Raw genomic sequence first — 14,869 nt, 5'->3', positions numbered from 1 at the left:
ATGTATGCAGGAAAACCCACCAATCTCACAAGGACTTGAGTTTATAATTTCCTTTTTTCTCTATCAAAGCAAATAACGTAGGTTTGGCAGTCAGCATGGATATCATTGATGAGGTCAGAGAGCAAGCTCACATCAGAGAGTTCGCCGCCAAACAGAGAGCAGCTCGCCGCTACAACTCCAGAGTAATACCTAGAGAGATGAAGGAAGGCGACCTGGTTTTGAAACAAGTCGTCGCCCCAACCAGGATAGGAAAACTTTTCCCAAACTGGGAGGGACCGTATCGAATACGGGAGAAGTGCAATCACGGAGCATACAAATTGGAAGAGCTAAGTGGAGAAGCAGTACCTCGTACCTGGAACGTGGCTAATCTAAGACACTACTATAGTTGATTTTTCTGTTATTTATATTTCTATCACTAGTATTTCCAACAAAAATGATGTATGCGGATGCAACACCAAATGTTATCTTTAAACACTATTAATATTACGGGGTTTAGGTAGCACTCTTTTCCCCTGCAAGGGCAGGGGTTTTTAACGAGGCGCCTATTCCTTTCATATATCTTGTCTGCTCGCCACTGTTTATTTTTTCATTACAGATAGAACTTCGTTGACCACCAGAGATGAAGAGAGGTCCAAAGGACCTGCGAGCCCGTCAACCTTTAAGCAAGGCTCTGAGGGGTCTCGCCAAGTCGAAATAGTCAACCTTTAAGCAAGGCTCTGACAGAATGAAGAGAGGTCCAAAGGACCTGCGAGCCCGTCAACCTTTAAGCAAGGCTCTGAGGGGTCTCGCCAAGTCGAAATAGTCAACCTTTAAGCAAGGCTCTGACAGAATGAAGAGAGGTCCAAAGGACCTGCGAGCCCGTCAACCTTTAAGCAAGGCTCTGAGGGGTCTCGCCAAGTCGAAATAGTCAACCTTTAAGCAAGGCTCTGACAGAATGAAGAGAGGTCCAAAGGACCTGCGAGCCCGTCAACCTTTAAGCAAGGCTCTGAGGGGTCTCGCCAAGTCGAAATAGTCAACCTTTAAGCAAGGCTCTGACAGAATGAAGAGAGGTCCAAAGGACCTGCGAGCCCGTCAACCTTTAAGCAAGGCTCTGAGGGGTCTCGCCAAGTCGAAATAGTCAACCTTTAAGCAAGGCTCTGACAGAATGAAGAGAGGTCCAAAGGACCTGCGAGCCCGTCAACCTTTAAGCAAGGCTCTGAGGGGTCTCGCCAAGTCGAAAAAGTCAACCTTTAAGCAAGGCTCTGACATAATGAAGAAAGGTCCAAAGGACCTGCGAGGCCGTCAACCTTTAAGTAAGGCTCTGAAGGGTCTCGCCAAGTCCAAGCAGACTCATTGACCTTGGGGCAAAAACTCGCCTAAAAAGAAATTAATGTAGGCCCCAAAACCCTCAAAGCGAGACGGCGAACAGGATCTGAACCAGACCTCTGAAAAGTTCACTTTCGAAATAAAAAATCTACGTAAATGAAAGACCGCCAACTTCCGTCCAGGAAGCCCTAAAGGTAATTTACGTAGAACCCCGAAGGGGTTATGGCAGTCGCCCAAGCAAAGATCGCGGAAATTCAGCTAACACAGCAGTAACCTTATAAAAGACCCAATAAGACCAAACAAAGTCAAAAGGTCGGCAACCACATCAAGAGGGCAACCACGCAACGTATAAACAAACAAAACAAATAGCAGGCCGCGACAAATGCAATCATCAAAGTGCATCATAATTTAAAGAGAGTCATACAAAATCCAAAGAAAAACCAACATCAAATTGTTCACAAAGGCGCTGTAATAAGCCGCCATAAAGTTACAAAAAGAGATGACATAAAAATGGTCGAGACTGGCAGGAATCACTCATCATCAACGAACTCGCCATCAATGATCACCTTAAAAGGGTCGAGCTCTTCCAGTTTGGCCTCAGGATTGAAGAAAAGCGCCTGCTCCTTAGCACGCCTAAAGCCATCATTAAAATAAATCGCAAGAGCTCGCCTCCCTTCATCTACGGCCGCCCCCGACTTCCCTAAGGCAGATTTAGCCACATCCCTCTCCGCCTCCGCGGCCTCTTTGGCCTTCCTCATCTCTTCCAGAGCATCTTCGGCGGCCTTTTTATCCCTCAACGCCTCCTTCAGGCGGCCATCTAGACCAGTGGACTTGTGTTTCCATTTCTCAACATCCTCAGCCGCGTCTTTATATTTTTTCTCCACCGAGTCCTGCTTAATCTCCAGGCAGTGAGCCAGCAACAGCGTCCTCAAGGCGGCAGAGCCAATGTCGGCTACCAAGTCGCTACACTTGGCCTTCACACCAGCCTCGACATCGACCTTTGCAAAAGGCACTTGTTCTTTCAGGTACCTGCAAGACACCAAACATTAACGGCGTAATGAGTCAACTCTCAGACAAATAAAGAAAATCAACTAGAAGACGACCAAAAGAAAAAGCATACCGACGAATGTCGAACTCAGAATGCCAGAAAGACTCCATAACTTCGTCGTTCAGCGACGTCCCGCCAACTTCCTTCCCAGACGGAGGGCGACCTCCAACACCCTTAGCGCCTCGGGACGTCCTCGCCTTCTTGGACGAAGGAGATTCAACGGCAACAACGTTCGGTGCCCCACCAGCGGTCTCCAGATCCTCCACCTCTATAACCCCAGCGTCGCCCTTTCCAGTAGGCTCTTTGCGTTTTAGCTTCCTTAAGGAGACACCCGCCGGGCTGCTGGACACATAGCCGTCCGGGTTCTTGCTCTTCTCGACCTCGGCGAGATACTTCCTCATCTCTGCTCCAGTAAGGGGCAACATCTCCTCTGAAAAGAAAATCAAAGTACAAACCAGTAAGTAACAACATGTGATAATCTTTGAAATGAAGCCTAACATAAGTAGTGAAGAAAACACTCACGTAAGTAAGCATTCAGACGAACCATGTCGCCCTCCCTATTTAACAGTTCGTGAATATTGAGTAAAGGGGCCTCCTCCAAAAAGTCCACGAGAGCACGCTCGTAGGGCGACATGGCCTCACGAACGTATCCTTTCACAGCCAAAGGAGCGCTGGTCCACCTAAGTGGAAACTTGGGTACCCCATTCACCAACACAGAAGATGTAGAGCATTCCGGAGCGCCCTGTACTCTAACAAATGTATCTCGCCACTCTTTCTTGAAGTTACACGCATAAGTAGGAAACAGCCTTTTTCCAGAATGGGCCGAAATAGAGATCCACGTACCCTTGTTAACGTCTCTGGTCCCATAGAAGTGGAAGAAGACGCCCACCGCAGGCTCGAAACCCAGGGACTTGCACAAAACCTCGAAGGCGCGAATAAACGCCCAGCTGTTAGGGCGTATTTGGGTGGGCGCCACATTGAGGAGCCTCAAGACGTCCATCTCAAAGGGCGTGAAGGGAATTTTCACGCCAAACTCCTCCAAAAACGCGGTATAGACGAAGTACGATTCGTCGCCCTCGCCCATCATCTCCTGATCACACGCGCGCTCGTCAGGATCGCAGGACAACAAAACCACGTCCTCCTCTCGTCCAGTTGCAGAGATGTTAAACTTACTCCTGAAGCTGTCAAGAGCAGAAACATCAACAAACAAGGACTCTTCCAACCGTACTTCCTCGGCAAATGAAGCCATTTCTGTTGACCTAAAAGCGTTTTCGTCTCCGACCAACTCTAAGGGAGCCTGAAACTGACGAATCTCCTGGCACTCGTCCTCCTTATGAATCGGCCCTGAAGTGGCAGACAAAAACACACAATCACTATCGCTGCCCGAATTGGCGCTAGATTCACTAGATAAATCGCTAAACAACTCCTCCCCGAATAAACCATCATAGTAAATATCCCAGTTTATTATCCCATCGGGACCAGTGGCATGTTTCAAGCATTCCTTCCTCAAACGGTTTTTCTCAATTGGATCAATGGGTTGAACCAACCTTCCTTTCTCGTCACACTCCCTAATCAACACCATACCTAAACCCGGACTCTCACGAAGCGTAACAAATAAAGTAAAGTTTGAGAGGGGTTAAGGAAATGAAGAATACCTGTGAAGGAAGAATTGAAAAGTCTGCTGAAGTCGCCTAAGCCCGAGGAGAATTAAAAGAAGGAAGCTTGATCACTGCAAACGAAGCAAAGAAATGAAAACAGGTGAGAAGCCAAACACGTCCTTTAAAAAGGTAAGATCGCCTCGAGAAGCGTGTCAAGGACGATTGAGTGGAACAACGCCACGGGATCATGACACGTGGCGACCATCGGGGACGAGGAGAATACGTAACGTTCGGAAGGCGAGCTAGCATTGATCGCCCTACGGAAAACCTCGCCATAACTCCAAGCAGGACCCTACGCGTAAATCAGTAAACGCCCGAAGCGGGCGTTCGCCCAAGGCTGACGTCGGACGCATTCATCACTTCGCCTCTTTCCAAGACTCGTGCTTGGGGGGCTGTGGACCGCCAAGATACCCCTGAAGGGACTTGGGTGACCTCCAAAGGTCCACTCCTATGTCATCACCACTTCGCCTTGTCCCAAGACTCGTGCTTGGGGGGCTGTGGACCATCATAATATTCCTAAGGGCTAAAGATCCCTTCATAAAACCAGGGCGACCCCCGTAAGGGCCTAGACGCCCTCCAGAAGGAAAACCCCTTCGTGAAGACCTGGGCGCCCTCCGTAAGGGCCTAGGCGCCCTCCAGAAAGGCCACCAGGCCCAGGCGCGCCTTCCAGAAAGGCGCCGCCTCACTTACTCTCTAGAACCCTCCTAAAATCATCAAAAGTACGCCAATACCCCTGTTCCTTGGGGACCAAGCAACCAAAACCCAAGCCCATAAGCAGGCTATAAATAAGACTCTTGAGAGCGGTCTAAAGGCATCCAATAATCAGTCTAAAAACCCTAATACACGATTCCTAACCCTAGAATCCTTACCGTACTTTTGCAAGTACGCCCTCCAGAAGGGCCACCAGGCCCAGGCGCGCCTTCCAGAAAGGCGCCGCCTCACTTACTCTCTAGAACCCTCCTAAAATCATCAAAAGTACGCCAATACCCCTGTTCCTTGGGGACCAAGCAACCAAAACCCAAGCCCATAAGCAGGCTATAAATAAGACTCTTGAGAGCGGTCTAAAGGCATCCAATAATCAGTCTAAAAACCCTAATACACGATTCCTAACCCTAGAATCCTTACCGTACTTTTGCAAGTACAGTTGGCGCCGTTTGTGGGAAAAGGTAAAACTAACCTTGACCACGTTTCTGAATCGCCAGTTCGGAAACCCCTGAAACTAGACCTCTGAATCGTAAGATTCCCTTGCGATTTAGAAACCCCCCCCCCCCCCCCTTTTTTTTTAACCAACCTAAATCGCACCCCACGTACGATTTAGAGAAAAGCCTCTCCTCATGGCAACACAGGAAGAGTTGGAATCCATGCGAACCCAGCTCGCTCAGCTGCAAGATCGAAACGATGCTTTGCAAGCTTCGATGGAGAACATTCAACAGAAACAACTAGAGGAGAAGGAGGAGTCGAATCAGGGCGAGATGGACGATCCCGAACCACAACCGCTGTCCGCCGAGATCTGGGACGCGCCAGTCCCAGAAAACTTCAAACCTCCCCACCTCTCCGTTTTCGACGGCAAGAGTGACCCCATGGAACACATCACGGCCTTCAACACTCGCATGGCCGTAGTCGGAGCCCCGGATTCCCTCAAGTGCAAACTGCTGGCGGGTACCTTTTCGGACGCCGCCCTACGATGGTACATGAACCTTCCACGATTCTCCATCCTCAGTTATCAAGACATGACCAGGAAACTTACCCAGCAATTCTCCGCCAGTCGCCACCGCAAGGTTTCAGCAACCAGCCTATTCAACGTTCGCCAAGGACACAACGAATCTCTAAGGGATTATTTAGCCAGATTCAACGACACAACCATAAAGGTCACAAACCCTAACCAAGAGGTGTTCGTAGGAGCTTTCCAGAATGGTCTAAGAGCAGGACAATTCAACGAATCCCTGGCTCAGAAGCCCGCCGACTCCATGGAAGAAATCATGGCCAGGGCAGAGTGCTACATCAAAGGTGAAGAAAGTAACGCTGAGAAGAAAGCAAGAGACGCCAGGGAGCGCGCGCCCAACAATTCGGAGCGGCGTCCTTACCAACCGACGGGCGGCAGAGACCGCGCCCCCTACAGAGGAGCAGACAAACGACCTTTCAATCCTTACTACCGCAAGCCGAACTTGGAAAACTTCACCCCTTTGAACACAAAGCCAGAGCGCATCATGAAAGAAGTCTACGAAACAAAGCTAATCCCAGAGCCGCCCCCAACACAACGCACCACTATGGGGGAAGACAGGGACAAATGGTGCAAGTATCACAAACTAAGAGGCCATGACACCGACTCGTGTATACATCTTCGACGGGAAATTGAGAAACTGATACAGAGCGGGAAATTGCGGGGATACACTCGGGACAAAAGAGATGAAAGACCAAAGGCGAGCAAGAAGGAAGAAGTCGCCGAAGAAAAGAGGCACACATTGAACACTATATCTGGCGGTTTCGCCGGAGGGGGCGAGTCAAGTTCATCCCGGAAGAAGTACGTGCGTCAGGTGATGTTGTGCCAGGAGTATGAGGAGCATGATCAGCAGCGAGGGCCCGACATTTCCTTCTCAGCCAGAGATTATCAAGGCGTGGTGCCACATGACGATGACCCTATGGTCATCACCCTACAGATCTTTAACTGGGATGTAAAAAGAGTCTTAATAGACCCAGGCAGCTCAGCCGATATATTGTACTATGACACCTTTGATCGAATGGGTTTGGATCCAGAACAACTACAGCCTTTCCAAGGGACGCTGGCAGGATTTACGGGCGAGCAGGTTCATGTAAGGGGCTATATCACCCTGAAAACAACTTTCGGAAGTGGGGCTCACGCCAAAACCATCCGCGTCAGGTATCTCGTGATCAACTCGCCCAGTTCTTACAATATTATCATAGGGCGACCATCATTCAACCTTCTGGGAGCATTCTTGTCCACTAAATTCTTGGTGATGAAATATCCGCTGAGTGATGGGAAAGTCGGCACTATACGAGGCGACCAGAAAATTGCTAGAGAATGCTACCACAATAGTTTGCGCCTGCAGAAAGCAAAGAAGAAGCCCGATAACAAGGTAACTCATGAGGTTAACATGATCGACCTAGACCCCAGGGAGGATTTTCAGCAAGAACGCCTAGAGCCCACCGAAGACTTAAAGGAAGTCTCTATTGGACCAGAAACTCACCATACCACAAAGATCGGCGCGTCCCTAGGCCCTGAAGAAGAAACCGCCCTGATAAACTTGCTGCGAAAGAATCTGGATCTCTTTGCCTGGAGCCCATCTGAAATGCCAGGGATGGACCCTGACGTAGCATGCCACCATTTGTCAATAAAACCCGGCGTGAAACCAGTTGTTCAGCGAAAAAGGAAAATGGGCGAAGAGAGAAGAAAGGCCGTAGATGACGAAGTAAAAAAGTTGGTGGACGCCCACTTCATAAGTGAAATAAAATACCCTACCTGGTTAGCCAATACGGTCCTCGTAAAGAAAGCCAACGGGAAGTGGAGAATGTGCGTAGATTACACAGACCTGAACATGGCGTGTCCTAAAGACCCTTATCCCCTCCCCAATATTGATCACCTGATCGACAGCGCCTCTGGATACCAAACCCTGAGTTTTATGGATGCTTATTCCGGCTATAACCAGATACGAATGGACCCCCTGGACGCTCCCAAAACGGCGTTCATGACCAACACCAAGAACTATCACTACGAGGTCATGTCCTTTGGTCTCAAAAACGCAGGCGCCACCTTCCAACGGTCTATGGATACCGCTTTTTCTCAGCAAATAGGGCGCAATCTAGAAGTGTATATCGATGACCTGGTAGCAAAAACTAAAGAAGGAAATAGTCATGCAGACGACCTCGAAGAGATTCTGAGCCAAGTTCGAAGATACAGAATTCGTTTGAATCCAGGAAAGTGTTCCTTCGGAGTACAGGCGGGAAAATTTTTAGGTTTCCTCTTAACCAGAAGAGGCATTGAAGCAAACCCCGAGAAGTGTCAGGCGATCATCAGCATGAGAAGCCCCTCGTGCGTCAAAGAGGTACAACAACTCACCGGAAGGTTAGCAGCATTATCTCGTTTTCTATCCTGTGCTGGAGACAAGGCTTTCTCTTTTTTCGCTTCCATCAAGAAGAAGGAGAAATTCGAATGGACGCCAGAGTGTGAGGAGGCTTTCCAGCAGATAAAAAGTTTTCTGTCAAGCCCGCCCGTTCTCCAAAGACCTAGTTCAGGCGCCGTCTTATTCTTATATTTGGCAGTCTCAGAGAACGCCATAAGCACAGTCCTGGTGGAAGAATCAGGAACAGGAGAACAACCAATTTACTTCGTTAGCAGAGTGCTTAAAGGTGCAGAATTACGATACCAGAAGATAGAACGACTAGCCCTGGCCGTGGTGACAACGGCGAGGAAATTACGACCATACTTCCAGAGCCACAAGATTGTAGTAAAATCCGACTACCCCATCAGGCAAGTACTTGGGAAGCCAGACTTGGCAGGAAGAATGGTAGCATGGTCTGTTGAACTGTCTGAGTACGACGTACAATTTGTCCCTCGAGGAAGTATCAAATCCCAAGTCTTGGCGGATTTCGTCGTAGAGCTTTCCTCGCCAGCTCAGGAAAAGGCTCCTTTCGTGTGGCTCCTATCCGTGGACGGTTCCTCCAACTTGAAAGGCAGTGGTGCAGGCGTTGTTCTGGAAGGACCTGACGACATTCTCATAGAGCAATCCCTCAGGTTCGAATTCAAGGCAAGCAACAACCAAGCTGAATACGAAGCACTGATCGCCGGCATGACCTTGGCCCAGGAAATGGGGGCGGAAAATTTAAGGGCCAAGAGTGACTCCCAACTCATAACCAGTCAGATCTCAGGCGAATATCAGACAAAGGACTCCCAACTTTCCAGATATCTAGCTAAGGTGCAGCACCTCGCCAAACGCTTCGCATTCTTTGAAGCAATTTACGTGCCACGAGAAGAAAACTCCAGGGCAGACTTATTGGCAAAGCTCGCCAGCACCAAGCGACCCGGGAACAACAGGACCGTTATCCAGGAGGTGGTCGCCGCTCCCAGCACGAGGATTGAAGAAGTCCACCACATCACCGAGAACAGAGAAGGCTGGATGGGACCAATACTAAGGTACTTAACCGGTTCGTTCACGCCCGTCAACAGCGAAGAGGAACAAACAGTCAAAAGGCGAGCTTCAAAATTTGTCATAGTTTCTGGCAAGTTATACAGGCGTGGACGAACGACTCCTTTACTACGATGCCTAGGGGAGGATGAGACTCACCTGGTTCTTCTGGAGGTACACGAAGGGGTGTGTGGAAGCCATATAGGGGGGCGCGCTTTAGCTGCAAAGCTTCTTCGAGCTGGATATTTCTGGCCCACCATGCTTCAAGACAGTTCCGAATTCGTCAAAAAGTGTGACAAATGTCAAAGATTTTCAGATAAGCAGCACGCCCCAGCTCAAGAATTGACTTCCGTTTACTCTCCATGGCCTTTCCACAAGTGGGCAGTCGATATCGTCGGACCATTCCCTCTTGCACCAGGTCAACTTAAGTTCCTCATAGTCGGGGTAGACTACTTCACCAAGTGGATTGAAGCAGAGGCAGTCGCCAAGATAACAGCAGAGAGAGTCAAGAAGTTTTATTGGAAAAAGATCATATGCCGCTTTGGCCTTCCGAAATTCATAGTGTCAGACAATGGAACTCAGTTCGCAAGTTCAACAGTGGTAGATTTTTGCAAGCACTTAGGAATACAGACGAAATTCGCCTCTGTAATTCACCCACAAGCAAACGGACAAGTTGAATCCGCCAACAAAGTCATCCTCAACGGAATCAAAAAGAAGCTAGAAGCCGCCAAAAGTCTCTGGGCAGAACAACTCCACGAGGTAAGCACATGTGGAAAATTGAATACGTAAATTCAGAAGGCAATTTAATTTCTCACTCATTCCCATCCTCTTTAATATTATTATGATATAATATGTAAACAATCAATGTAAGCTCAGGTACTATGGTCTTATCACACAACGCCCCACTCCACGACAATGGAAACGCCATTTACAATGGTGTATGGCACGGACGCCATGCTCCCTGTGGAAATAGATACTCCCACTTGGCGACGAGAGTCATTTTCTGAAGAAGGTATCACCTTTTAAGTTTTCTGTTTAAACTAACATCTATGTATGCAGGAAAACCCACCAATCTCACAAGGACTTGAGTTTATAATTTCCTTTTTTCTCTATCAAAGCAAATAACGTAGGTTTGGCAGTCAGCATGGATATCATTGATGAGGTCAGAGAGCAAGCTCACATCAGAGAGTTCGCCGCCAAACAGAGAGCAGCTCGCCGCTACAACTCCAGAGTAATACCTAGAGAGATGAAGGAAGGCGACCTGGTTTTGAAACAAGTCGTCGCCCCAACCAGGATAGGAAAACTTTTCCCAAACTGGGAGGGACCGTATCGAATACGGGAGAAGTGCAATCACGGAGCATACAAATTGGAAGAGCTAAGTGGAGAAGCAGTACCTCGTACCTGGAACGTGGCTAATCTAAGACACTACTATAGTTGATTTTTCTGTTATTTATATTTCTATCACTAGTATTTCCAACAAAAATGATGTATGCGGATGCAACACCAAATGTTATCTTTAAACACTATTAATATTACGGGGTTTAGGTAGCACTCTTTTCCCCTGCAAGGGCAGGGGTTTTTAACGAGGCGCCTATTCCTTTCATATATCTTGTCTGCTCGCCACTGTTTATTTTTTCATTACAGATAGAACTTCGTTGACCACCAGAGATGAAGAGAGGTCCAAAGGACCTGCGAGCCCGTCAACCTTTAAGCAAGGCTCTGAGGGGTCTCGCCAAGTCGAAATAGTCAACCTTTAAGCAAGGCTCTGACAGAATGAAGAGAGGTCCAAAGGACCTGCGAGCCCGTCAACCTTTAAGCAAGGCTCTGAGGGGTCTCGCCAAGTCGAAAAAGTCAACCTTTAAGCAAGGCTCTGACATAATGAAGAAAGGTCCAAAGGACCTGCGAGGCCGTCAACCTTTAAGCAAGGCTCTGAAGGGTCTCGCCAAGTCCAAGCAGACTCATTGACCTTGGGGCAAAAACTCGCCTAAAAAGAAATTAATGTAGGCCCCAAAACCCTCAAAGCGAGACGGCGAACAGGATCTGAACCAGACCTCTGAAAAGTTCACTTTCGAAATAAAAAATCTACGTAAATGAAAGACCGCCAACTTCCGTCCAGGAAGCCCTAAAGGTAATTTACGTAGAACCCCGAAGGGGTTATGGCAGTCGCCCAAGCAAAGATCGCGGAAATTCAGCTAACACAGCAGTAACCTTATAAAAGACCCAATAAGACCAAACAAAGTCAAAAGGTCGGCAACCACATCAAGAGGGCAACCACGCAACGTATAAACAAACAAAACAAATAGCAGGCCGCGACAAATGCAATCATCAAAGTGCATCATAATTTAAAGAGAGTCATACAAAATCCAAAGAAAAACCAACATCAAATTGTTCACAAAGGCGCTGTAATAAGCCGCCATAAAGTTACAAAAAGAGATGACATAAAAATGGTCGAGACTGGCAGGAATCACTCATCATCAACGAACTCGCCATCAATGATCACCTTAAAAGGGTCGAGCTCTTCCAGTTTGGCCTCAGGATTGAAGAAAAGCGCCTGCTCCTTAGCACGCCTAAAGCCATCATTAAAATAAATCGCAAGAGCTCGCCTCCCTTCATCTACGGCCGCCTCCGACTTCCCTAAGGCAGATTTAGCCACATCCCTCTCCGCCTCCGCGGCCTCTTTGGCCTTCCTCATCTCTTCCAGAGCATCTTCGGCGGCCTTTTTATCCCTCAACGCCTCCTTCAGGCGGCCATCTAGACCAGTGGACTTGTGTTTCCATTTCTCAACATCCTCAGCCGCGTCTTTATATTTTTTCTCCACCGAGTCCTGCTTAATCTCCAGGCAGTGAGCCAGCAACAGCGTCCTCAAGGCGGCAGAGCCAATGTCGGCTACCAAGTCGCTACACTTGGCCTTCACCCCAGCCTCGACATCGACCTTTGCAAAAGGCACTTGTTCTTTCAGGTACCTGCAAGACACCAAACATTAACGGCGTAATGAGTCAACTCTCAGACAAATAAAGAAAATCAACTAGAAGACGACCAAAAGAAAAAGCATACCGACGAATGTCGAACTCAGAATGCCAGAAAGACTCCATAACTTCGTCGTTCAGCGACGTCCCTCCAACTTCCTTCCCAGACGGAGGGCGACCTCCAACACCCTTAGCGCCTCGGGACGTCCTCGCCTTCTTGGACGAAGGAGATTCAACGGCAACAACGTTCGGTGCCCCACCAGCGGTCTCCAGATCCTCCACCTCTATAACCCCAGCGTCGCCCTTTCCAGTAGGCTCTTTGCGTTTTAGCTTCCTTAAGGAGACACCCGTCGGGCTGCTGGACACATAGCCGTCCGGGTTCTTGCTCTTCTCAACCTCGGCGAGATACTTCCTCATCTCTGCTCCAGTAAGGGGCAACATCTCCTCTGAAAAGAAAATCAAAGTACAAACCAGTAAGTAACAACATGTGATAATCTTTGAAATGAAGCCTAACATAAGTAGTGAAGAAAACACTCACGTAAGTAAGCATTCAGACGAACCATGTCGCCCTCCCTATTTAACAGTTCGTGAATATTGAGTAAAGGGGCCTCCTCCAAAAAGTCCACGAGAGCACGCTCGTAGGGCGACATGGACTCACGAACGTATCCTTTCACAGCCAAAGGAGCGCTGGTCCACCTAAGTGGAAACTTGGGTACCCCATTCACCAACACAGAAGATGTAGAGCATTCCGGAGCGCCCTGTACTCTAACAAATGTATCTCGCCACTCTTTCTTGAAGTTACACGCATAAGTAGGAAACAGCCTTTTTCCAGAATGGGCCGAAATAGAGATCCACGTACCCTTGTTAACGTCTCTGGTCCCATAGAAGTGGAAGAAGACGCCCACCGCAGGCTCGAAACCCAGGGACTTGCACAAAACCTCGAAGGCGCGAATAAACGCCCAGCTGTTAGGGCGTATTTGGGTGGGCGCCACATTGAGGAGCCTCAAGACGTCCATCTCAAAGGGCGTGAAGGGAATTTTCACGCCAAACTCCTCCAAAAACGCGGTATAGACGAAGTACGATTCGTCGCCCTCGCCCATCATCTCCTGATCACACGCGCGCTCGTCAGGATCGCAGGACAACAAAACCACGTCCTCCTCTCGTCCAGTTGCAGAGATGTTAAACTTACTCCTGAAGCTGTCAAGAGCAGAAACATCAACAAACAAGGACTCTTCCAACCGTACTTCCTCGGCAAATGAAGCCATTTCTGTTGACCTAAAAGCGTTTTCGTCTCCGACCAACTCTAAGGGAGCCTGAAACTGACGAATCTCCTGGCACTCGTCCTCCTTATGAATCGGCCCTGAAGTGGCAGACAAAAACACACAATCACTATCGCTGCCCGAATTGGCGCTAGATTCACTAGATAAATCGCTAAACAACTCCTCCCCGAATAAACCATCATAGTAAATATCCCAGTTTATTATCCCATCGGGACCAGTGGCATGTTTCAAGCATTCCTTCCTCAAACGGTTTTTTCAATTGGATCAATGGGTTGAACCAACCTTCCTTTCTCGTCACACTCCCTAATCAACACCATACCTAAACCCGGACTCTCACGAAGCGTAACAAATAAAGTAAAGTTTGAGAGGGGTTAAGGAAATGAAGAATACCTGTGAAGGAAGAATTGAAAAGTCTGCTGAAGTCGCCTAAGCCCGAGGAGAATTAAAAGAAGGAAGCTTGATCACTGCAAACGAAGCAAAGAAATGAAAACAGGTGAGAAGCCAAACACGTCCTTTAAAAAGGTAAGATCGCCTCGAGAAGCGTGTCAAGGACGATTGAGTGGAACAACGCCACGGGATCATGACACGTGGCGACCATCGGGGACGAGGAGAATACGTAACGTTCGGAAGGCGAGCTAGCATTGATCGCCCTACGGAAAACCTCGCCATAACTCCAAGCAGGACCCTACGCGTAAATCGGTAAACGCCCGAAGCGGGCGTTCGCCCAAGGCTGACGTCGGACGCATTCATCACTTCGCCTCTTTCCAAGACTCGTGCTTGGGGGGCTGTGGACCGCCAAGATACCCCTGAAGGGACTTGGGTGACCTCCAAAGGTCCACTCCTATGTCATCACCACTTCGCCTTGTCCCAAGACTCGTGCTTGGGGGGCTGTGGACCATCATAATATTCCTAAGGGCTAAAGATCCCTTCATAAAACCAGGGCGACCCCCGTAAGGGCCTAGACGCCCTCCAGAAGGAAAACCCCTTCGTGAAGACCTGGGCGCCCTCCGTAAGGGCCTAGGCGCCCTCCAGAAGGGCCACCAGGCCCAGGCGCGCCTTCCAGAAAGGCGCCGCCTCACTTACTCTCTAGAACCCTCCTAAAATCATCAAAAGTACGCCAATACCCCTGTTCCTTGGGGACCAAGCAACCAAAACCCAAGCCCATAAGCAGGCTATAAATAAGACTCTTGAGAGCGGTCTAAAGGCATCCAATAATCAGTCTAAAAACCCTAATACACGATTCCTAACCCTAGAATCCTTACCGTACTTTTGTAAGTACAGTTGGCGCCGTCTGTGGGAAAAGGTAAAACTAACCTTGACCACGTTTCTGAATCGCCAGTTCGGAAACCCCTGAAACTAGACCTCTGAATCGTAAGATTCCCTTGCGATTTAGAAACCCCCCCCCCCCCCCTTTTTTTTTTAACCAACCTAAATCGCACCCCACGTACGATTTAGAGAAAAGCCTCTCCTC

General features: G+C 48.7%; 1 protein-coding gene across 1 annotated transcript; it reads left to right on the top strand.

Annotated features, from left to right (window-relative positions):
* The first annotated feature begins 4,911 nt into the window (after positions 1–4,911).
* Positions 4,912–11,510, top strand: LOC146903207 (uncharacterized). The gene is made up of 2 exons (XM_085733740.1): positions 4,912–9,911; positions 10,029–11,510. The coding sequence occupies exons 1-2, from the start codon at positions 5,346–5,348 to the stop codon at positions 10,176–10,178; spliced, it is 4,716 nt and encodes a 1,571-aa protein (XP_085589866.1). The 5' UTR covers positions 4,912–5,345; the 3' UTR covers positions 10,179–11,510.
* The last annotated feature ends 3,359 nt before the right edge of the window (positions 11,511–14,869 follow it).

The sequence above is a fragment of the Medicago sativa genome, chromosome 8 (assembly GCF_051527215.1).
Source record: "Medicago sativa cultivar Bolivia chromosome 8, Bolivia_mono, whole genome shotgun sequence".
Classification (NCBI taxonomy): domain Eukaryota; kingdom Viridiplantae; phylum Streptophyta; class Magnoliopsida; order Fabales; family Fabaceae; genus Medicago; species Medicago sativa.
This window is presented reverse-complemented; position numbering and strand designations above follow the sequence as displayed.

Bases quoted from the DNA above. Each gene is read 5' to 3' on its own strand.
- LOC146903207 (XM_085733740.1), top strand. From the start codon at position 5,346: ATGGCAACACAGGAAGAGTTGGAATCCATGCGAACCCAGCTCGCTCAG. The intron at 9,912-10,028 runs GTAAGCACATGT...ATGTAAGCTCAG, and splicing joins GGGCAGAACAACTCCACGAG to GTACTATGGTCTTATCACAC.